A 24,651-nucleotide genomic window follows, 5' to 3' on the forward strand; every position below is an offset into this window, starting at 1 on the left:
TCAAATGTTCAGTGGTTAGTGGTCAGAAGTGCCCAGTTATAAGGGGACAAGACAAAACCTATGTAATTGTTGCTCATTAGTAAACAACACTCGTATAGCTTCCGGTTGCTCAGTTGTCTACAACATCTGGCGAACAGCAGGGGTGACGGGGGTTATGATAATCGAGCATTTCAAGGAAATCGTACATTTTAAAATAACACAGCCACGTCGAGTTCCATATATGAGCGGTTGTGTGATAAATGCGTGTTCACAACGCAAGTAACACACTCCCGAGGGACTGACCGCGTCCCACGGGTGGAAGCGACCACCCCCACGGACGAGTGAAGTGGTACCGTCCACGACTCCCGGGTTTCCGCGCGAAAAACGGGCCCGCGCGTCCGAGCTGTATATAGCCTCCATTGCGGGAGCCAGCACGAGCCTGACCGTCCACACTTTGCGGGAACCGAACGCAATTTTAACCTGGTTTTTAACCTAGTGTTTTAAAACCATCTCGTTTTAAAAGTTTTAACGCCAGCTGCTGAACCACCAACCATGCCGGCCCGGACCTCCCTGTCGCTGCCGGAGGACGTCAGGACCAGGTAACGTCCGGAGCCTGGATGCTAACAACACTCGCTCGTCCCCGGGGAGGTTGCGTGTGAATGCCCGCCCGGGGTGTCGGTTCCTGGGCGGCGAGGCTAGTGACAGTCCCTGCCTCTTAGCATGCTACCTTCTGTCCGTGCTAGAACCTGCAGCTAACGCTAGCTCGCCGTTGGCCGACAACGCAAACACCGTTAGCTCCTCTCCCTGTCTGTGCTACGTTAGCCAGCTAGCATCATGTAGCCTGTCAATGGATGGAGGAGCAGCGTGAGAGATTTGGCGCCACTCAGGAAGTTGGGCTCCCTGTGTTCCCTGTGCTAGCTCGCTGTCACACTGAGATTTATGGGGGTGGGTGGGTGGTGGGGGGTGGTGGTCTCTCCATGGGGATTCTTCCTCTGCTGCATAATTCGCTAACGTTGTTTTGACGTGTTCTTTGTTCGCAGGCTGCAGGTGCTGGATGAGGATGCGGGTTCAGACGAGGTGGGTCGAGCACCTGAGACCCCCCCAAGCATTTGTTTTCCCACGATCTGATAACACTGCTCTTAAAGTCCATTGAACCTGGCTGCAGATTCTCTATCTCTAATCTATTATGTTGTCGTGTTCAATAACAACAATGTGAAGTCGAAACTCTTTTATAGCAAAGAGATGAACCGTGCTGCTCCATGGATTCCATGCATGTCATAAAGCCAATTTGTAATTTAATATCACAAATGCTTTCACTTCCCAAATCTTGTGGAATACAACAGTTTTTATATAGTCAACCAATTATGACAATTGGTTGACTATTAGGACAATTATGAACAAAACACTAAAAAATCAAGTCATATATATTCTCAATGTTATTGACATCTCCTGACAATGGATTCCACTTATCTCTAATATATAGTGTCGTGTTCAATAACAACAATGTGAAGTCGAAACTCTTTTATAGCAAAGAGATGAACCGTGCTGCTCCATGGATTCCATTCAGAATTCTTTTAATTGCCAAGTATTTATTCACATACAGGAAATTGCTTTGGTGTGGTTGGTGCACATAAATAACAATCAGACATTAAACAACAATATATATATATATATATATTTAAAACGAAACAATATATACAGTGAGTGCTAAGGTGCAGAGATTTTCTGGAATTCTCGGTGACCGTTAATATTCATTTACAAGGAAAACAGCTGTGTGTAAAAGTAACTCTGGTGACTTGTCCACTGAGGTTAAACTAAGTTAACCTCTTAGTAACCTGAACAGTTGCATATATTGGAAATATTTGAAATTGCTTCTGTACATAAAAACAACAATAGATACAGTAAGAATTGAGAGAAATTATGTGCAAGGGGGTCATAAAGCCAATTTTAATTTAATATCACAAATGCTTTCACTTCCCAAAGTGTGTGGAATACAACCGTTTTTATATAGTCAACCTACGGACAATTATGAATGTAACACTAAAAAATCAAGTCATATATATTCTCAATGTTATTGATATAGAACCTTACAATGTGCAATAAAACAATGAGTGGTAAACAAAACAGAGTGCAAGTGTAGTTTCAGCCTTATCTATACTTAAGAGTATGACTTACAATAAATGTGAGTCCTAAGAATCATATGGGGTTAGCAGGCAGGAGCCGGACCATTCAAGACTTTTAAAAACAAGGCCTAAAATGAGTTTACAGTACTTGACTATTCTAATTTAAATGCATTATCAAAGAAAGTGTTTTTTGGTGGTTTATGTTTTGTCTTTTTCTTAAAATGCCGTTTCAGGAACATGTCAAAGAGAAGCTCAAGTTGGTGCAGGACTTCCTCCATGTGGATGCTCAGGACCAGCTGAGCAGCCTGGAGGAGAAAAGGAAAAGTTCAGAGATCTCAATGGTTGGTAACTTTTTTCAGATATCTCAATCATTACCAAATCCCAGAACCTTTCCAACTCTTTGTTTTTACCTATGATGTGATTTTTGTTGCACTTTCCTCAGGATGTTTACATCTCTAAAGTAAAGGCCTTGCTGGGAAAAGAGCTGAATCTTGGTGATGGTGTGGAGCAGAAGGGGAAGACAAATGGTTTCACTAACGGTTCCCACAAGGATGAGGATGGTGAAGATGTTACCATGGATGTTCAGGAGGATGAGGAGGAAGTCAAGTCACCAACTGCTTCTAAAGGGAAAGGTGGACGAAAGAGCAAGTCAAACTCTGACACCAAAAGTAAATTTCTTATTTTTTAAACTTGCATCTGCATTTTTAAAGAAAATACATTTTATTAGGTTTAAAACAATGGTATATGATTCCTTTCTTTTCTTTCTAGAATCTCCTGCCAGCGCAAGGGTTACAAGAAATGCTGGAAAACAGCCAAGCATCTTGTCCATGTTCTCTAAAGTGTGCGTATAAACTGGGTTTGGTGCTTTATACATTCTCATTCAAATTTTTTGAAATTAAAGAAACTCTTTCAAACCTTATGTTTCAAAGTAAATCTGTCTTGCAGTCAAAAGCGCAAGTCCGAGGATTTGAATGGAGAATCTCCTAATGGGCAAAATGAACTGAAGCAGGAAGAAGATGTTGAGGAGGTAAAGGCACTTTTATGTTTCTGTGTGTTTTTTTAAATGTGAAGAGTTTGTGTCTTTTTCTTTATTCAACACTTGCACATTCTTTCACCTCTAGACTCGGGAGGAGAAACGTCTCAAAGTGGACACTAATGAAAAGTAAGTCTTTTCTCCTCTGAGCGTTTCTGATGTTAATGAAGCTTCCTACAGATACATTCTCTAACACTTCATACTTTATGCAGAACTGCTCCAGAAGAAGCAAAGAGCGAGATTGTCAAGACCGTAACTGCTGCAAAGGTAAATTTGCTCTTTCAGCTGTCATAGCTGCTAGTGGTGGGGGGAAAAAAATCGATTCTGTTCAGTATCGCGATATTTTGCGCCCGCGATTATTTCGATACTGTAGCACAAAGTATTGCAATATTTAAAAACATATGAGTTGGTCACACGGATGGTGGCATTGTCATCAGCTGTCGGAATACATAGTAGTTATCTTGGAGCAATAACCTGCTGCTGTATAATGATAAAGTACAGTGTGGGTGGGTGAGTGGGTAAATTTGGAACAATAATTACCCCCACCTCTGCGGTTGGGTTGCATCGACTCCCCTCTTCTCGTGCCTCCGTCCCTCAGGCTCGGGGGGACATACTTCCCTGTCTTACTCCCCAGTGACGGTGTTGCAGGCTCTGGTTCTGTCGATTCCACAGAGGGAAACAGAGCGCATTCATAAAAAACTGAGTCTTTACCGCAGAACACAAAAAACAGGGTTCCTACAGGTTTTAACAAGATAAATTTAAGACCTTTTTAAGACCACTTTGAATAGAATTCACGACTATACTGGGAAAAAGTATGAAGGAAAATTACAATGAAAGAAGAAATAAGTCACAGAATTACTTACAAAGTAAATTTATACCCACTCAACATAACAATACACAAGCTTTAAACATGCTGAAATAAATTGAAATAAAAGGATGTTCCATAAAACATGTCCAAAGAAGGAAATTAAACATCCCATCTTACACTACAAAACCTCTAACTTCTCAGCTCTGGCCGAATCAAATTTAAGACCTTTTAAAGACTTTTTAAGGCCTCAAATTTCAATTATTAAATGTAAGACCTTTTAAGACTTTTTAAGACCCCGCGGGAACCCTGAGAAAAGCACATTTTTAAAAAAGGAAAGGTTATGGTACCGGATCCAGGAGGCTTGGTCGGGTCTGAGGTGGAAAGCCCAAGCTGATCAGCCAGCTCCTTCTGCATGGGGCCCAGCGTGTCCTTGTACGGACAGCGGGTGGTCCAATGGTCTCCTTTACAGATTCGGCAAGACACAATCTTCTGTCCCTTCAGTTTGTTCATGGGATCCTCCTCTTGGTCTGTGGCGTTCAAGTCCTGCAAGTTTCAAGACACTGTACTTAGTGGTGGGGGAAAAAATCGATTCTGTTCAGTATCGCGAGATTTTGCGCCCGCGATTATATCGATACTGTAGCACAAAGTATTACAATATTTAAAAAAAAAAGGAAAAAAATACTTTAATACTTTATTTACAATTATATATGTAACAGCCCCCGGCTGGCAAAGCATGACGAGGAGAGTTTCAGACTTTAAAAGATACCTAGTGTGTATGAGGAAAGGATGTTCTCCACTGCAGGAGATATAGTAACGTTCCAGAGGAACTTTAACATCTGAGCATGTTGACCAACTCCTTTTTCTGAACAAAAATGCCAATATTACCAAATGAATTTAACATTTTGGGTCATGACCTTGCAGGTCTCAATTTGATTGAAGCTCTAGGTTACTCTTATTTATATGATTGAGCTCAGTGTTCATGTGAGAGGTCTCCTATTCAGAAAATAATTACAAAGGTCCTGTGTCCTGAATGTTCAAGGACAAAGTTTTTGCACTTCAGTTAATGTGTAGAAGACAATGTTGTTCACAGAATTAAATGTGACATTTGAAGTGAGTTGATCAGTCTTGTTTTCCTCATTTTTTGTAATGCCTTTGAATAATATGGGGGACATGAATCGCAATAAATCGCAGAATCGAATCGCAATACTTGCAGTATCGCAATATATCGCAGAATCGCAATACTATTGAATCGTCACATTTTTGCCAATTCCAACCCCTAATAGCTGGAAAGCAGGAAAATACCTTTATAATGTTAACCTTATTTATTATTATTTTAGACACCACCACCAAAATGTCCAGACTGCAGACAATACTTGGATGATTCAGATCTTAAGTTTTTTCAAGGAGATCCTGATACTGCGGTGAGAAATATCAATTTTAAAGTCATTCAAGAAGATTTTTTTAAATATTACTTTCACTGAGAACTAAAACGATTCTTGTGTCCTCAGCTGGATGAACCAGAAATGTTAACAGATGAGCGGCTCTCCTTGTTTGATTCGAATGAGGATGGATTTGAGAGTTATGAGGATCTGCCACAGCACAAAATTACAAACTTCAGGTAATTGATTGTCGACCTAGTTTAGTGCAGCAAATATGACTTTCTTCAATTTCATTAAATTGTAAAGTCTGTGATTTCTGTCAGTTAAAGTGATAGTTTGTTTTGTGTTGCAGTGTGTACGATAAGCGTGGTCACCTTTGTCCATTTGACGCTGGACTGATTGAGAAGAATGTAGAGCTCTACTTTAGCTGTGTTGTTAAACCAATCTATGATGACAACCCTTGCTTGGATGGTATGGAAATGCATATTTCAAGAATCCAAACATTTTGGTAGTTTCTTTTTTTTCTTTAAGTACCTATAACAGTGAATATGTTTCTTTCTTCACAGGTGGTGTCCCTGCCAAGAAGCTTGGACCCGTCAACGCGTGGTGGATCACTGGTTTTGATGGAGGAGAAAAGGCTTTAATTGGATTCACTACAGGTAGCCAACTTTTTAGATTTCTGCTCTAAATGTAGCTTTCCCTCTTCATTCATGATGTACTAATGGTAGATGTTCATATCTTTGTTATCCAGCTTTTGCTGATTACATCCTAATGCATCCAAGTGAGGAGTACGCGCCAATCTTTGCACTGATGCAAGAGAAGATCTACATGAGCAAGATAGTTGTGGAGTTCCTCCAGAAGAATCCTGACACCAGTTATGAAGACCTTCTCAACAAGATTGAGGTGAGGTCCTGTGCGACTGGAATAAACCCAACATCATAAATCTGGCCCCTTCGAATGTGCTTATTGAGGAATTGTTTTCTTTTTAAAAGATTTGAGTCAACTTTAGGCCTTTCGCATTTAGGGTGAACATACTGAAACATACTAATTTCCAAGTAACTGTCGACAAGTTGTTAATTATTCAATTCATTGATGGATAGGGTTGCAAAATTCCGGGAATATTCAAAGTTGGAAAGTTTCCATGGGAATTAACGGGAATAAACTGGAAATGTTGTGGGTAATTTATACTAACTGTATCTACCTTGTCATATACAGACATAAATATAAACATTTTGTTGTGTCATAGGCTGATTTGAGCCCTAAGGAAACTTTGGGCACTTGACTATATGCTTCTGCATCGTTGTGTCATTCTTAACATAGGTCTTTGCACAGTATTTGCAAATGTACACAGCCTTTCCTTCTACATTGGATGAGGTGAAATGTCTCCACACATGAGAGAGTGCACGTGGCATTGTTCTGTAGAATAAGATGAGAAAAAAGTTTGTAAAAAAACACTAATGCAATGCCAGAGATATAAATAGTTAGCCAAACAATTGGAATCGTCTGTAAACATATTTTACAATTGATGGATAAATGAATGGAAATAGGCTAGATGAACAGATGAACAATCCTCAATCAGCATGCTCATATATTTTCCCAGTAATATCATGGAAACTTACCTGACTAGTCCTGCACTCTACAGCAGGCCTCAATAGCCCTGCTGTAGAGTGAAGGATGCTGGGAGTTATCTGTGCATGTGATGGAAGAATGCTCAGTGGAGGGTTGAAACTCAACATTCCATACATCTTTAAAATAGAGTTCTGAATGATGTTTTTATTGCTCAGCGTTTAATTTGCGTATTTTTTTTTTTTCAAAATTCCCGAGCTTAACTTCCCATGGAAAGTTTCCTGAAATTTACCGGAAACTTTCCACCCCTTAGCAACTCTATTGATATATCCAAAAATATATTTTTTTGGTCAATATCCGAAGTACAAATGACAAACAACAAGTACACAATAAGCAATTGAGCTCAAAAGCTGGTGTTTTATGATTGGTATTTCCTTGCCTAAGCATTTACAGACAAAACGAGAAACTTAGCAAGAGAACGTAGCTCATGTTACTGCATCACAGAACCAGGACACTGATCATCTTCTCCTCCTGCGGCCCTCAGACCACCGTGCCTCCCGCAGGGCTGAACTTCAACTGCTTCACCGAGGACACTCTGCTGCGGCACGCTCAGTTTGTGGTGGAGCAGGTGGAGAGCTACGATGAGGCTGGCGACTCCGACGAGCAGCCGATCATCGTCACACCGTGTATGAGAGACCTGATCAAGCTGGCTGGAGTCACTCTCGGAAAGAGGTACGGCAAAAAGAGCCTTTCTATGTTATGGTTTAATTTTCTTTTATCATTCAGCAGACTCGGCTGAGATCCAGTTTATTGCAACCATCACAATATAAGTACTGAAATCAAACTCAAGCATTTGTCCGTGCTGTGTATTTAACATCAGTGAGTTATCTTTTCAACATTGCAGATTTGTAGCCGCAGCTATTTCCCTAGCAAAAGTTTTCCAATTTTATTTTTGCTTCTATTCCTGTGTTTCTGCTCCTTTCTTTGTTCTCCCCGATATCTAACAATCCTTTGGCATTTCCTAACGCAGCATGCTGCTGTACTGGTAGGTAGGCCTTGTTATGAATGCATCCTTAGCTTGTATGGTGATGTGTTAGTGTGAAGTAATTAGACGCTTTTACGAACAGCATTATACCAGAGTTCACGCTAGACTCGTTTTCCCCGTTTTCTTTAAATTAAATTTTTTTGGAAATGTTTTGTAGGTTTTAATGCTGAATAAAAATTCTGGCCATGTGTAACACCAGCGTGTTTGGATGGACAAGTGTCTCTGATTATTTTCGACTGGTAGGATTAAAATCTAAGAAACCTTGATGTATACTGTCATGGAGTCAAATGGACTAATCCTAAGGAAATTAACTACTTTTTCTTTTTGAAATGTTGGTGCTAACTGATCCTCTGATCTGTATATTCTTGAGCTTAATGCATTAAGTCATGTGTTAATTACACTAAATACAGTATATAATGGTTTATAGAAGCTCCTAAGTGTAATTCAGTGAGGAACACAACAGTATTTAGGATAGAGGTTAGAGTTCAGCAGTTGGTAAGAATAACTGAGAACCATCTTAAAGGAGCCATAACACCCAAGCTTATTCTTGGATGAAGAAGGAAAAACAATAGTTTGCTCTTCTATTTCTTCGACTCGTTTCCTTTGCAGGACAGATTGTTTGGAAAACGTTTGTTGGCCGGTTGCATCTAACGGGAACTCTGCCTTGTACATCCTGTCTGTTTGGTTTTTGTTTGCTTGTTTCATCTGTTGCATGGCCTGATGCTGTGTGATGTGTTGAAGGCCAGGGGCTTCATAAGGCCATCGCTCGACATACTCCAAGTTTTCTTCTCCTCTAAACACTCAAACTTTATCCTGACAGGAGAGCTGCCAGAAGACAGGCCATTCGTCACCCAACGAAGATAGAGAAGGACAGCAAGGGGCCGACGAAGGCCACTACCACCGAGCTGGTCTACCAGATCTTTGATACCTTCTTCTCTGACCAGATAGAGCAGAATGATAAAGAAAATGGAGCCAAAAGACAGCGCTGTGGTGTCTGTGAGGTAATTGGCCCAAAGGGAAACCCCGCTGTTTTATAATGAGCTCGATTTCAACATTTAGTTGGTGTGATGTACAATTTCTCTTTGGTCAGGAGACAAAATCAATGCATGTCTTTTCTACCTGCAGGTTTGCCAGTCTCCTGATTGTGGAAAGTGTTTAGCTTGCAAGGACATGATCAAATTTGGAGGAGGTGGCAAAAGCAAGCAGGCTTGCAAGCAGAGGAGGTGAGCATGTCTCAAATATATGGCAAAAATATATATTGCACTTAAGATTTGTTTATACATATAGTTATTTCCTCTTTTGCTGCAAGAGTTACAAAAGAATAGAAAGTTTCTACTCTAATTTTAAAGCCACATCTGCAAGATCTTGCCCTGGCCTCTTTTAAGTTCCTCTTGTTAATTCCTCTTTTGCATGCCTCTGTTCAGGTGCCCAAACCTTGCAGTGAAGGAGGCTGAGGACGATGAGACCATTGAAGAGGAAGATATTCCAGTGGAGAAGCCCAAAAAGGTTTCTCAGGCTAAGAAAAAGAAGCAGAGTCAGTGCAAGCTGACATGGATTGGAGAGTCTGTTCAGGTATTTATTTCCCCCCTCCCTTTGTTGAAATGTTCTTTTCCTATCCAGCATTGAATGTATATAAAGTATTTCTCCAACCCTCTTTAGACTGAGGGAAAGAAGAAGTACTACAAGAAGGTCTCTGTGAACGATGAAGTGCTGGAGGTGGGAGACTGTGTCTCCGTTTCATCCGAGGATCCATCCACCCCTCTGTATCTGGCAAGGTGGGTCATTTTCAAGACTCAATCCCTGATGACATTTTGTTAGTGGTTTGGTTTGATCTTAATGAGGATTTCATTCTCAGGATCACATCCCTGTGGGAGGACGGCAGTGGAAAGATGTTCCACGCCCACTGGTTCCGTCGTGGGACTCAGACAGTGCTGGGAGAGTCTTCTGATCCGTTGGAGCTCGTCCTTGTGGATGAGTGTGAAGACATGCAGCTCAACTATGTCCAAGGCAAAGTGAACATCATGTATAAGCCCCCATCTGACAATTGGTTTATGGAGGTAAGTTATCCCGACAGCAGGTTAATTTCCTTTAAGTGATGTTTCTTCATCCCACGGTTGTGTGTTTTTTAGGGTGGCACGGATGTTGAGATCAAAGTCATTGACGATGACGGGAAGAGCTTTTTCTATCAGTTCTGGTACGACACAGATTTTGCACGTTTTGAGACCCCTCCCACTACCACTCCATCCGACTGCAAGTTCAGGTAAGCACCATGCATTTTTTATTTTTATTGCAGTGATCTGTTGAGTTATTCTGACCCTGTGGGTATGCTCTTGTTTTTTTAAAGATTCTGTAGCAGCTGTGAAAGGACTAAAGAGCGAGCCGAACGGGAATGTCCTCGAGCTTTTGAGCCTCTCGGGAACGAAGCAGGCGACTCTAAGGCTCTGTTTGCCCTGGCCTCCTTCAAGGGGGAGCAGTTCAGGGTGGGAGATGGCGTCTATTTGCCTACTGAGACTTTTCATTTCAGGTGACTAAAGTGATTTACAAAAAATGTATGCAACAAAACATTTATGATAATGATGTTAATGGGACTCACTGTCTCTGTTCCTGGCCCGCAGTGTTAAACCAGCTAGTCCAGTGAAGCGCTCTCACAGAAAAGAGGATGTGGATGAGGAGTTGTATCCAGAGTATTACAGAAAGTCCTCTGACTACATCAAGGGCTCAAACCAGGATGCTCCGGAGCCCTTCCGCATCGGGCGCATCAAGGAGATCTTCTGTCACAGGCGTAGCAACGGAAAATCTGACATGTCTGAGGTCAAACTGCGAATTTACAAGTTCTACAGGTATGAGTGGTTGTCTTTTTAAGGTTTACTCTTTACTCGTGGCTGTTTGTTATTAACTGGCTTATTTCATCTCCCAGGCCTGAGAACACTCACAAAGGCGTCAAATCCAGTTACCACACAGATATCAACCAGCTGTACTGGAGTGATGAAGAAGTTACCGTCAGCATGGCCGAGGTGCTCGGCCGCTGTCAGGTAGAATATTCAGAAGACCTGAATGAGTCTGTCCAGGACTACTCCAGTGGTGGACCTGACCGCTTCTACTTCCTGGAGGTACAGTGTGTTAGGGCAGAATCTGCTGATCAAATCTATAATGGACAATTCAACAAGTAGCATATCTTTGTATACTGCTAAAATGTTGGTATTGTTTGAAATATCTGCACAAAGTTCATAATATTCAGGGTTCGTACGGTCATGGAAAACCTGGAAAAGTCAGGAATTTTAAAATGTGTTTTTCCAGGCCTGGAAAAGTCATGGAAAAAAATAATCTCCCAAAAGTTTTGGAAAAGTCATGGAAATTTGTTATATTCATATTTTCATGTCGTTCATTTTAGGGATGGGCATAATTAATAGACGATCGATTAAGACTATTTAATCGGATGCCCATCCCTTGTTCATTTACGCTGAGTTTTAAATAATTCATATGCTTTTAAAGAAATACGCTCAAAATATAAGCAGGCATACTTGGGTTTGTGTCATTTAAGGTTTACTGTTTGCCTTGGAATACTCATTGTTAGTTTGAATACTACATTTTGTCATTTTTTCGTGTATACACTGAGATTTCACAAAATGTTCATTCATGGAAGTTTGGTTTAAAGTTATTGAAAAGTCATGGAAATTCATTGGTCAAAATGTGTATGAACCCTGAATATTGCACGGGGGCGTGTGGCACTTTAATGCTGAATATAATATCATACTCAACTTTGGCATGATAATGAATTAATGTGAAAGTAGACAACATTGATCATATGTTTAATGCAGTGTGTGCATTTGATCTTATACGTGTTCCCCTCTCACAGGCCTATAATGCAAAATCTAAAAGTTTTGAAGACCCTCCAAATCACGCTCGCTCAGCTGTGCAAAAAGGCAAAGGAAAGGGCAAAGGGAAAGGTACAAAACTTCTGAGATGAATACATAAATGTTTTTGTTATTTTGCTCAATAGAATTTAAAACCAATGTTCCTCATCTCTACAAGGTAAAGGCAAAGGAAAATCATCAGCTGCTCAGGAACAGCAGGACTCTCAGAATGAATCACAGGCGCCTAAACTGTCTAAATATCGCACCCTGGATGTGTTCTCTGGTTGTGGTGGACTCTCTGAAGGCTTCCACCAGGCTGGTAAATGCTTGTTCTCTTTAACTAATGAAATTTATACAAGTAGCTGCAGATTTTCTTTTCAGTGTGGTGGTGAAACTGTGATGGTGGATTATCTTCAGGTATCTCTGAGACGCTGTGGGCCATTGAGATGTGGGAGCCGGCAGCACAGGCCTTCAGGCTCAACAACCCTGGCACCACCGTGTTCACTGAGGACTGCAACGTCTTGCTGAAGTTGGTCATGTCTGGAGAGAAGACGAACTCTCTGGGCCAGAAGCTGCCTCAGAAGGGGGATGTGGAGATGCTGTGTGGAGGACCTCCCTGTCAAGGCTTCAGTGGGATGAACCGCTTCAACTCTCGCACTTATTCCAAATTCAAGAACTCGCTTGTAGTCTCCTATCTGAGGTCAGTGTCTCAGAGCAAATTCTCATTTTTGCTCAGACTATATATATTTGTTTATTTAGAAGGATCCCCATTAGCTCTACCCTAAGACAGAGCTACTTTTAGTGGGGTCCACATTGAAGACATGCATACAGATATCAAACATTTAAAACATACATTACAGTACCAATATCAAACATTCTAAACATATGTTAAATTACAAATATCAAAAGTTAAAATACATTAAATAATGATCATACAATTATATGTTACAGATATCAAAAATAAGTTAGTGGTTATGCAGTTTTACCTTTGTCATGATATAAAACATAAAAAAAATATAATGCTTGTATTGTCCATATGATCCCTTGGTGCACATTCAAAACCTTTTTTTTCCTTTTTGTTGCAGTTACTGTGATTACTACAGACCCAAGTTCTTCCTGCTTGAGAATGTGAGGAACTTTGTGTCGTTCAAAAAATCCATGATCCTAAAGCTGACCCTGCGCTGTCTTGTGCGCATGGGTTACCAGTGCACCTTCGGTGTCCTTCAGGTGAGTCCAACTAAACTGACTATTGTGTTTCTAGCTGGGAGGAAATAATGACTCAAAACTGATTCTTTGAGGAGACTCTACAAAGGCTGTCCAGATTCACCTGTAGCTCATGGCAGTAAGAGGGATCACAGCATCAAATTGAACCAGATATTTTTAACTTAAGAGAAAAAGGGGAAAAGCTAAAACTTTGCATAATAGTTGTTAGATTGCATGTCTTCCTGGATAATTAAAAATGTGAGGATGTCAGATGAAAATAACAGGGTTCGTAAGGTCATGGAAAACCTGGAAAAGTCATGGAATTTTAAAATGTGTTTTTCCAGTCCTGGAAAAGTCATGGAAAAAAATAATCTCCCAAAAGTTTCGGAAAAGTCATGGAAATTTGTTATATTCATATTTTCATGTCGTTCACTTAAGGGATGGGCATAATTAATAGACGATCGATTAATTGATCATTAAGAATTTCGTAAATTACATTTTTTTATAATGATTAATCGAAAATCGATCGTTAATTCTCCCGACGATCGATTAAGACAATTTAATCGAACGCCCATCCCTAGTTCATTTACGCTGAGTTTTAAATAATTCATACATTTTTAAAGAAATACACTCAAAATATAGGCAGGCATACTTGGGTTTGTGTCATTTAAGGTGTGCTGTATGCCTTGGAATTCTCATTGTTAGTTTGAATACTACATTTTGTCACTTTTTCGCGTATACACCGAGATTTCACAAAATGTTCGGTCATGGAAATTTGGTTTAAAGTTTTTGAAAAGTCATGGAAGTCAATTGGTCAAAATGTGTATGAACCCTGAATTAAGGTTCTCATTTCTTTACCACATGAGCAAAATAGTCATACATGCCAGTATTTGTATGACTGAGCGTGTTGGTTGTGTAGTAGATGTGACCTCAGTGCTTCCTTCCTCACCAGGCGGGTCAGTACGGTGTCGCTCAGACCCGGCGCAGGGCCATCATCATCGCTGTGGCTCCTGGAGAGAAGCTGCCTCGCTACCCCGAGCCGCTGCATGTGTTTGCTCCCAGAGCTTGCTCTCTGAGCGTAGTGGTGGATGAGAAGAAATACTTCAGTAATGTCACACGGTAATGTTAACGCAATCTATTGATTTGTAATTGTACATCTGAAATGAGTCGGTGTGACACGTCATTAGACTAAATGTCTCTGTCTGACCACAGAGGTAATGGAGGAATCTACAGAACCATCACTGTCCGGGACACCATGTCCGACCTGCCGGAGATTCGCAACGGTGCAAATGCACTGGAGATTTCCTACAATGGAGAACCTCAGTCATGGTTCCAGAGGCAGATCAGAGGAACACAGTATCAGCCCATCCTCAAAGATCATATCTGCAAGGTGAGCTGTCTCACACTTTTGTACTTTGACTTTGGAGTCTCATAATTAACATAATGTTTTTGTCCTCTAGTATTAGTCCAGGCAAAGTAACCCATTTTGGAGCCAAAAATAGAAGTAATTGTAAAATAATTTTTCAGCATAGATCATTTCTATGAGGTGTCCAGAACAACATACTAAAAGTCCTAAGAAATCCTAGTTGAGGAAATATGTTTAATTCTCATCAATGTGTGCCAATAAGGCAACAATACACCCCAAAAAGACTATTTTTTTCCTTTACTCCAATCAAAATAAAACTTTACACAATGAAAGTAGCCATGAAACGTAACATTTTTTGTATTGCAAGTTTCTTTGAAAATGAATTTATGTATGTATTTGTCATACATATGAATGGTGTTTATGCCTATGCAAATTAGGACATATTCAATAAGTGTGGAGCTCATGTGTTTGTCAAATTCATTTCAAAAGAAACTTCATAAATACTTTTACTATATAAAGTTTTATTAAGCCTATTTGGGTGTATTTTGGGCATATTCGATTAGTGTATAGCTCATTTGCATATTCAAATTCATTTTCAAAGAAACTTGTAATACAAAAAATGTTACGTTTCATGGTTACTTTCATTGTGTAAAGTTTTATTTTGATAGGAGTAAAGGAAAAAAATAGTCTTTTTGGGGTGTATTGTTGCCTTATTGGCACATTGATGAGAATTAAACATATTTCCTCAACTAGGATTTCTTAGGACTTTTACTATGTTGTTCTGGACACCTCATAGAAATGATCTATGCTGAAAAAAATTATTTTACAATTAGTTGGTCGTAAAACGCTACTTTGCCTGGACTATATCTCTTCCTCTCTTAAATAGATGTAGCTTGATAACAAAAGGTGCCTCTTTGTTCTCAGGACATGAGTGCTCTGGTGGAGGCTCGGATGCGTCACATCCCCTTGGCTCCAGGCTCTGACTGGAGGGATCTGCCCAACATTGAAGTTCGGCTGAAAGACGGAACCATGACCAAGAAACTGCGCTTCTCACACCCTGATAAAAAGAATGGGCGCAGCAGCACTGGGGCACTCAGAGGTGTCTGTACATGTGCAGGAGGTACGCAGCTTTAGTATTTTTCTTACTTGACTTTAGGGCTTACCTGACTTTAGTGGATTCATTTCTAATTTCCGTTTCTGCATGGTGTAGGGACGCCATGTGACCCTGCAGACAGGCAGTTTAACACTCTGGTCCCCTGGTGTCTGCCCCACACCGGTAACCGTCACAATCACTGGGCTGGACTCTACGGGAGACTGGAGTGGGACGGCTTCTTCAGCACAACTGTTACCAACCCTGAACCTATGGGCAAGCAGGTACATCAGCTTTTTGAAAATGAGTGAATAAAACCAACAAATGCGATTTAGAGCCTATTCCTTTCTGTACCATACTGTGAAACAGCCCTCATCTCGTTTACATTGAAGTACAGGAGAACTGGCTAAAATTCTGCCATCCCAGAGAAATAAAATCATTATAAAGGCAAAGTAGTAGCTGCCCTTTTTAAAGGCCTGTAACCAATTTCTTATCATAATTCCAGGGCCGTGTTCTGCACGCTGAGCAGCACCGAGTGGTGAGTGTGAGGGAATGTGCTCGCTCTCAGGGATTCCCCGACACCTACCGCTTCTTTGGAAACATCCTGGACAAACACAGACAGGTAAAACCAGGACTTCTTCCAGAACTTAATTGAAACTTAAGTGTCATACAGCCCTTAAAGGGGCTGCAACTAACGACTATTCTGATAGTCGATTAATCACCGATTATTGAAACGATTAATTGACTAATCGGATTATGACTGACACAAATTCTCAATTGCTATTATTTAGCAAGCAGCTTTTAAATTTAGCTTGAGGTTGTTCGAGGCATGTGATGACTGAAAATAAAGACAATAAAGATCGATACTTCATTAAAAAAAACTGTCTTTTAATAAACTTTGCTGCATATAAGGGTACTGTTGACACAAAAGTCAAAAATCAAGTTTTTGTCCATTTAAAACCAAGGACGGGCAAAGTGCTAATAAAAAAATTAATTTAAATTCAAGTTTCCCTTTTTACTGTGAACTAAGAACAGGCCAAGTGCTGATACTAAAAATAAATAAAAAATCAAGTATCCATTTTTCGTGTTAACAAAAAAGACAGTGAAAATAACAATAATAAATTCAACAAACAAAACTACAGTCTTCTTCGGACTAAATAATTGTGATTTAAAAAAAGACGTTTGTCAGGCAATAGGATAACATTTCGCTTTTAAACTCGTTAAAACTGACTTAAACTGACGTCACCAACGATTCATCGACGAGTAAATTCGTTCGCGACTATTTTTGTCATCGATTTGTCGACGACGTTGACTAATCGTTGCACCCCTAGCCCTAGATGTATAATTGCTGTCTGTTTTGTTGGTAAAAATATGTACCACTGACACTGGGAATGCTATGGAAGCTATTTGTAAAGAGATTAGGTCAAAGTTAAAATTGACTAATATGATTTTTGCTGCTGCCTCCTAGGTTGGAAATGCTGTGCCCCCCCCACTCTCCAGGGCCTTGGGCCTGGAGCTTAAGAAGTGTGTGCTGGAGAGAATGAAGGAAGAACAACAAGCAACGGGTAACTAATCTCTCAATTCAATTTGTTTTTGTTATTCATGATGTCACCATATAAATATGTAGAAATCCTTGTACCAATGTATGTTTATTTCCCTCCCCAGAGAATATTAAACAGGAGAAGATGGAGGTCATTGATTAGTCGCTTGTCAACTTCCAGCAAGAACCGGTTCCACAAATCCTGATGCTGTTGTGTCGGGCAATGATTTCTTTTAAATAAGATGGCTTTTATCTGTCACTAAGTGGCCACCGTTGGCATTCTGTTCAGTGCCCTTTCAATGTTGTTTTAAAATGTGCTTTTGATCATGTGGTTCGGAAATGATCACCTAACATGGATTAAATTGTATGTAGTTTTTATATGTAATATTTCAAATAAAGCTCTTATGAAATCAAATGCTTGTGAATTTTTTTTTTAATTAAGCGAAACTGGAAGTGATAACTTGGTTCAGACCAACAGTGGCAGGAAAAATACCATGAACCCTGTGATTTGAAGCAGTTATAAAATGTGATTCTCAAATCCTTTGAGACTAACTTAATGGGATTAATCTAATGTACAATTCTTAGATTAAATCAGGGGTTTTCAAACTTTCTGACAATATTGCTTGTTGAGGTGCTACTTATGGTTTCTATTTACATCCTGTTCGCAATGGTGTTACAACAGCCTGTATAGATTTGTCTCAGAGGGGGATCGCAGCCTTGTTTTGGTGAATTTAAACTACGAGACTTGAGCTAGGCAGCTCGAGGACGCCGTGTCCTCACAGCCAGATGTTGCTCAGACATCTTGGGACTCCTAACCACTTTCCCAAATAGGAGTTGATCATTCTCTTCATGTTGACAACTGTTAGTGGCCACTTCAGTTTGATCAACAGGCTTAACCTTAGGCATTGACTGTTGGATTCTCTTAAGGCTGCTGCTGACAACCTGCTCGAATTTTGAGGCTTTCATCATCCAAGGCTTTATAGGACGCTGTTGGAATGGGTTCTCCGTTAATGAAGAACCTATGGGCTGATCTCTTAATTTTTCTTATTGAATTTGAGCCTTATTCTACCTAGTGACGTGTCCTCCCGTGTCGAGTAATACAGGAGGATTTTTGTAAAGCGGGTATCGAGGCTTGTGTTGATTACATACGTCTCTTTCAAAATCCATATGATTGGAGTACTGGGGGGGCGGTATCTTTTCTTCGTACCCCAGCTTCATCTGTGCCCTGTGAAAGGATCTTTTCTAAAGCAGGCAAAGTTATTTCAAAAAAGAAACCGCCTGAAACCCACCACTGTTGAAAAGATGTTTTTAAATAAAAATTAATAAACCGTTATCCCTATTGTACGTGTTACATTTTGTCCCGATACACATACCCAGTAACACAAGCACATTCACATCACAACCCTCTCACTAATTTGTTTTCACCACGCCATTGTATCATAAAGACAGGCACCATATTAATAATAATCGTTTATGTATTGGCATCACAAACATCATTCATTCATTTATTCAATTCAAAGCCTCACACTACAACTCCATGGTGTCATTATAATTGCATTTACATTTACTGTCCACTTGATGGCGCAGTAGAGCAAATGAAGCCCCATGATGCTTCGGCCCATGAGCGAACCTATTGGATGGAAAGCTTCAATGCTTCATGAAGCTTTCCATCTTTACATCTCGCCATCACTTATTCTACCCCATGTAATGTTCCCTAGCGAGTGCATGGTGCTGTTTGCCCTAATTGGTGTAAATACAACCCCTGACTTCTCAAAAATACCATGTACCCTGTCAAATGTCTGATTTGAATCAGTCATTAAATGACAAACTAATCTAAATTTATTTTCTTGGATCAAATCGGGGGTTTTCAAACTTTGACATGTTTGTAAAGACCCTTATAACTACACTGCACTGAGACCAGTACGATTTGTCAAACAACCTTGCATCCCCTACAAGGCCTCTAGTTGTTTATATCAGATGCTTAATTACGTAAATACTAGATTTGAAGAATTGGCATCAGATTAAACTACCTTATTCAGACTGTAAAACGCCATTCATAGTCTCAATTTCTTCAAAAAAAAAGATAATACTACAAATCATAAGACTGGATAAAATCAATTCATGCTCAGCACAGCATGTGAACACTAGCACATTTGTGGTTTGATTGGAATTCGAACGCTCATCTTCCACTAACATCTCGACATGCTGTGCTTCTGATTCTGGCTTCACGGTCAGAACAGAGTTGGAAATGAGCAAAATAACCAAGAAATTGTGATCACAAGTACTCTTTATTCTCTTTTGGTAACAGCCATATTTAACCACGACAATCAAATCTGGCTTCATTTCGGAATATATTCTGCCAGATTCCTTAGTTGTTGGACGGCCTGCAAAGAGAAGCTAAAGGTTAGCAGCAAGAATAAATAACAGACTTACAGTTGCTTGGCAAAACTGAAAAATGAACTTACTTGGCCCATTCAACATTGAGAATAAGATGATCATATCCAAATCCTGACACTCCTGCAATAGCTCTGGCTGCATCCTCCCGACGATGGAAACTGATGAAGGCAAATCCCTGCGAGAAGCAAAGCAGTGGATGGATCAGAGAGCTGGACCATGTTTATTTTCAAACTTAAATTGATGTATTTAAAACTCATCTCTTCTTGGTGTCCTTCTCTTTTTAACATTAAATGTGCACGTCTTTGCATTCTTAACATGGACACTGACCTTGGACTGTCCAGTATTCTTGTCCTTGGCCAGATAAATCCTGGAGATGGAGCCAAACGGCCTGAAAAGCTCCTGCAGGTCAGTCTCTCGGGTGTCCTCGGACAGATTGGTCACACGGATGGTGGCATTGTCATCAGCTGTCGGAATACATAGTAGTTATCTTGGAGCAATAACCTGCTGCTGTATAATGATAACGTACAGTGTGGGTGAGTGAGTGGGTAAATTTGGAACAATAATTACCCCCACCTCTGCGGTTGGGTTGCATCGACTCCCCTCTCCTCGTGCCTCCGTCCCTCAGGCTCGGGGGGACATACTTCCCTGTCTTACTCCCCAGTGACGGTGTTGCAGGCTCTGGTTCTGTCGGTTCCAGAGGGAAACAGAGCGCATTCATAAAAAACTGAGTCTTTACCGCAGAACACAAAAAACAGGGTTCCTACAGGTTTTAACAAGATAAATTTAAGACTTTTTAAGACCTTTTTAAGACCACTTTGAATAGAATTTAAGACCTATTTCACGACTATACTGGCAAAAAGTATGAAGGAAAATTACAATGAAAGAAGAAATAAGTCACAGAATTACTTACAAAGTAAATTTATACCCACTCAACATAACAATACACAAGCTTTAAACATGCATTAAACATGCTGAAATAAATTGAAATAAAAGGATGTTCCATAAAACATGTCCAAAGAAGGAAATTAAACATCCCATCTTACACTACAAAACCTCTAACTTCTCAGCTCTGGCCGAATCAAATTTAAGACCTTTTAAAGACTTTTTAAGGCCTCAAATTTCAATTATTAAATGTAAGACCTTTTAAGACTTTTTAAGACCCGGCGGGAAACCTGAGAAAAGCACATTTTTAAAAAAGTAAAGGTTATGGTACCGGATCCAGGAGGCTTGGTCGGGTCTGAGGTGGAAAGCCCAAGCTGATCGGCCAGCTCCTTCTGCATGGGGCCCAGGGTGTCCTTGTACGGACAGCGGGTGGTCCAGTGGTCTCCTTTACAGATTCGGCAAGACACAATCTTCTGTCCCTTCAGTTTGTTCATGGGATCCTCCTCTTGGTCTGTGGCGTTCAAGTCCTGCAAGTTTCAAGACACTGTACTCAGTCACAGTAGATTACAGGGGAAACTACACGTTTTTTGGCATTGTGTGGACGGTGGCCCGGCAGTTAGCAGCAGGACGAAACCCAAGAGCCCACATTGCTTCCTCACCTCCTTGCTGGAGAGGAACGTCATATAGACATCGTCACTGACTGTGGTGGTGGCCACGTTAGGACCCGGTGAATCAAACTCAGAGGTGCCGAATTTCTTCCAGTTCTGAAATGAGAGAACAACCACAAACATCAACAGCTGACTTCAGCCAGAGTCGTGTTTACTTCCAAGTAAATTCAGTTTCAACTACGTTCAGTTCGGGAACCCACCTTTCTCCGGGCCACAGCTTTTGAGGCTTTTCTATTCTCGATCTTGAAGGTTCGCACAATCTAAAAGACAAAGACAGCAATACATATGTTTTATTAATTTTACTGTGGTCAAAATGCTTATCTCCCTTACAAACCAAATGTGATGATGCATTCAGTTTATCAAAACAATTCTTATGACCATTCAAAATGTATTTTAAAAGCTGGAAAGAGTGGCTGAAAACCTGTTATAACCGTTAAAACCTTATTAGAATACTGAAATGTGAAAGATACGCTAATAAATACAACTGTACCACAATCTCACAGCACAAGTGTATGAACCATAAAATCTAAAACTATCTTGTTGACGCTGCAGCCATGACACGTAGTCCTACAGAAACAAACCCTGACTAACATTGGCAGATGTAACAAATAAAACAAATGAGTCTCATTTACCTTGAACTTCTTTCCCTCATCCTCGTCTATTTTATACTCGGTGGTGGTTTTAATGTTTCCTTTGATGGTTTCCTTGGGAGGTGGGAGTGTGCCTGTGAAAGGAGCATCAAGTTCAGCCAGATAGATAGATAGATAGATAGATAGATAGATAGATAGATAGATAGATAGATAGATAGATAGATAGATAACTCTATTCATCCCCGAAGGGAAATTAAGTCGTCATAGCAGCCGGTATATTTGAATACAATAAAATACAATAGAATAAAAAATATTGAGGTAGAAAGAATAAAAAAACAGAAACACAAGATAAATAGGTAGATAAGGTGCAGTGGCAAGATGATGGTAATAGTACTGATGATATGATGGTAATGTTAATGTTAGACAGTATATATAGTATATAATATAACATAAAATATATTTATATATGATAGTAATTATACCAATATAATAGCAGTATATAGTAATAATGGCAGGAGCAACGTTATATAAAATAATAATAGTAATATAATAATAATAATTATAACAGGTACACATGTATAAATATGTGTATATAGACTTATATATACAAAGAATATACAGAGAGTATGACATAATATATGACATATAGTAGAGGTATAAATATAAGTATTTGACTATACAATAGATAATATAATATACTATGAGTGTAAGAATATGTAGACAGAGTGTGTAAAAGACAATATTATTGTATAAAATGATATATAATATCAATATGGTTTATATTAACACATATCACATATGATGTGAAGTAAGTGTATATGGAGCAGAGTGTTGTACAGGGTCCACAGTGCAAGGAGACAGGTTTATTTAGTGCAGTTCAAGTTCAGCCAGATGTTAGACAAGCAACATCTGTGTAAGTTCACAATGAACACACACAGATGTTGTTGCCCCGGATATGACAGTGGGGGGGCAACAGGGGGCATGTTTATCAGGTTCATCAGAACTCAGATCTGACAACAATAGTATAAAGTTACTCTATGTCGTCATCACTCTCTCACTTGTACACACTTCTGAAATGGATCCGTGTCAAGATATATATTTCACTTTCCAACTGAAAGCTCAAAATCAGATTAACTTTTAAATCTAACGGAAGCCAGGACTATAGCTAGCATGCTAGCGCTAGGCTGGCTAGCTGCTAGCTGCCTGTTACCGGGTGACGCCACCGTCCACATGACGATCACCCGGTGGATCGGAGAATCGTCGGTGAATGTCAGTGAGTCTAACGTCTTTTTTTTAAGGTTGATAATGAAACCATGTGATGGTGAGTGTATCAAAGATGGAGGTTAGAGCCGGGCAGCCACGTGGAAGTGGAAGCCGCCTCGCCGGCCTCCTCCTTCGGGCTCCGGACTGTAACAGATGTGCTAATAGCGGCTAAGCTAACAAAGCTAACAGCGGCTAACAAAGCTAACCAGCGCGTTACCTTCATCTCCCTCCTCCTCGACCTGGTCTGCCCAGCTGGGCTTGGAGCTGAGGGAGAGAGGAGGATATGAATATTAATATCTGTGGATTTACAAACATCCGGTGGCAGCAGTTATTATTAAAACGTTTGTGAAAACACTCACTCGTCGTATTCCATCGACGGCATCCTCTCGGCTAGCTTAGCTTCACGACCGGAAAGAGAGCAGGAAGCGAGCGGACGCGCCACTCACCAGTGATGTGTACTTCCGGGTCGAGGTTTCGAAGCCAACTTCACAATAAAAGTAGAGATTTCTGTTTAACTTCCAGCTTCACAATAAGAGTCGTACATTATATGTCTTTTTTTTCTAAAGCTGGAAAAGATCAGATATTCAGTGAAAGGTAGCTCTAACAAATTTTATAATAAGTGGCTTCCCTTTCTTACATTCTTCCACTCTCTCCAGTCCCTGCCCCCTGATTGACGGACCACCCCCCCCTCTCTCTCTATTTTCTTCTTCCTTTTTATTTATTCATTTACTTATTCTTTTTTTCTTTTCTTTTCTTTTTATTTATTTATACTGTGCAGCTTTAATAATTAATTATTACTTTATAGAATTTTCAGTTATTTATTTATCATTATTATTATTATTTTCATTGAATTGTGTAATGTATTGTTCGCAGAACCACATTCATGTGGTCCATAAATTAAGAAAAACATCCAAGGAGGTAGACTGTATATCTTACTCTTAACCCATCGAGATGCACAGTGTTGTTGTTTTTTGGTGTCAATATCTCTATATATTGTTAATTGTCGTACAGAGATTATGTGACACTCAATGTAAATTTGACATTGATTCTTGTTCTACTGTGCCTTGCCTCCTAATAAAAATATATTTTTTTAAAAAGAGTCGTACATTATGTCGCTCTTGTTTTGTGTTTTGTTTTGTGTTGCATTTTATTATATTGGCATTATTTATATATATTATTGTGGCACCTTGAGATTCTCGGATGAAGAGTGCCTTACAAATAAAATGTATTTATTTATTTTATTTATTTTATTTATTTTATTTATTTTATTTATTTTATTTATTTTATTTATTTTATTTATTTTATTTATTTTATTTATTTTATTTATATTAGTTTTATGTGGTGATGAAAAAAATCATTCTCCCATATCCTCTGCCTCATGACTCCTGTCTTGAAGAGGGTATCTGTCTGAAAATATAGTGTTTATTATTGTAGATTACTTGGAGTTCATGTTTTAAATCCCATTGCTGCAAACAACAATTTTCTTATCAATCAATCAATCAATACATCTGACAATTTTGAATGATTAATTATCGGTGTGACCAGAAAATGAAGTTCACCATCATAAAAAACAAGGATGGAAAGTTAGTGAGTTTTATTTACAGGGAGGAATTTTCCTTTTTTTCCTTTTCAACCTGTGGAAAAACAACCTGAGACTGAGTATGTTTGTTTAATGCCGCAATTCACTATTCAGGGAGAAAAATGATTGACCCGACTTTTGGCCTCTTAAATATATTAAGATCAACTTATCTTACATCGTTTTTTTTTTCATTATCTATGAAATAGGTTTATATATAGTGGGTAACACAGGAAGTGCATGAGGAAGATGATAATCAAAGATTTATGAAACGGAAATGAGCACATTA

General features: G+C 39.6%; 2 protein-coding genes across 3 annotated transcripts; one reads left to right on the forward strand and one right to left on the reverse strand.

Moving 5' to 3' along the window:
* The first annotated feature begins 398 nt into the window (after positions 1–398).
* On the forward strand, positions 399–17,401 carry dnmt1 (DNA (cytosine-5-)-methyltransferase 1). Its single transcript, XM_061090164.1, has 34 exons — positions 399–578; positions 1,020–1,056; positions 2,336–2,443; positions 2,545–2,770; positions 2,871–2,943; positions 3,048–3,129; positions 3,224–3,264; positions 3,348–3,402; positions 5,281–5,364; positions 5,452–5,561; positions 5,675–5,793; positions 5,889–5,981; positions 6,074–6,225; positions 7,433–7,620; positions 8,754–8,934; positions 9,059–9,156; positions 9,358–9,505; positions 9,593–9,708; positions 9,789–9,990; positions 10,063–10,193; positions 10,278–10,457; positions 10,549–10,773; positions 10,851–11,043; positions 11,790–11,880; positions 11,966–12,106; positions 12,205–12,487; positions 12,873–13,014; positions 13,943–14,109; positions 14,203–14,380; positions 15,281–15,476; positions 15,567–15,730; positions 15,952–16,068; positions 16,915–17,011; positions 17,112–17,401. The coding sequence occupies exons 1-34, from the start codon at positions 532–534 to the stop codon at positions 17,147–17,149; spliced, it is 4,503 nt and encodes a 1,500-aa protein (XP_060946147.1). The 5' UTR covers positions 399–531; the 3' UTR covers positions 17,150–17,401.
* Positions 17,402–19,255: 1,854 nt separating this feature from the next.
* eif3g (eukaryotic translation initiation factor 3, subunit G) lies at positions 19,256–23,219 on the reverse strand. Of its 2 annotated transcripts, none has more exons than XM_061089629.1 (10): positions 23,146–23,219; positions 23,004–23,050; positions 21,566–21,657; positions 21,134–21,193; positions 20,925–21,029; positions 20,597–20,792; positions 19,957–20,067; positions 19,711–19,847; positions 19,452–19,558; positions 19,256–19,370 (listed from the first exon to the last, which is right to left on the reverse strand). In XM_061089629.1, exons 1-10 carry the CDS (start codon positions 23,166–23,168, stop codon positions 19,355–19,357), a joined length of 894 nt encoding a protein of 297 aa, XP_060945612.1. In that variant the 5' UTR covers positions 23,169–23,219; the 3' UTR covers positions 19,256–19,354. The 2 variants fall into 2 exon arrangements, with proteins under 2 accessions (XP_060945612.1, XP_060945611.1); XM_061089628.1 differs by having other exon boundaries at positions 19,951–20,067.
* Positions 23,220–24,651: the final 1,432 nt, after the last annotated feature.

Source organism: Limanda limanda, chromosome 17 (assembly GCF_963576545.1).
Source record: "Limanda limanda chromosome 17, fLimLim1.1, whole genome shotgun sequence".
NCBI classification, from domain to species: domain Eukaryota; kingdom Metazoa; phylum Chordata; class Actinopteri; order Pleuronectiformes; family Pleuronectidae; genus Limanda; species Limanda limanda.

Bases quoted from the DNA above. Each gene is read 5' to 3' on its own strand.
- eif3g (XM_061089628.1), bottom strand. From the start codon at position 23,168: ATGCCGTCGATGGAATACGACGA. The intron at 19,848-19,950 runs GTAATTATTGTT...GTATTCCGACAG, and splicing joins ACCCAACCGCAGAGGTGGGG to CTGATGACAATGCCACCATC. The intron at 19,559-19,710 runs GTCAGTGTCCAT...TGCTTCTCGCAG, and splicing joins AGAATACTGGACAGTCCAAG to GGATTTGCCTTCATCAGTTT.
- dnmt1 (XM_061090164.1), top strand. From the start codon at position 532: ATGCCGGCCCGGACCTCCCTGTCGCTGCCGGAGGACGTCAGGACCAG. The intron at 3,265-3,347 runs GTAAGTCTTTTC...TACTTTATGCAG, and splicing joins AAAGTGGACACTAATGAAAA to AACTGCTCCAGAAGAAGCAA. The intron at 5,365-5,451 runs GTGAGAAATATC...TTGTGTCCTCAG, and splicing joins AAGGAGATCCTGATACTGCG to CTGGATGAACCAGAAATGTT.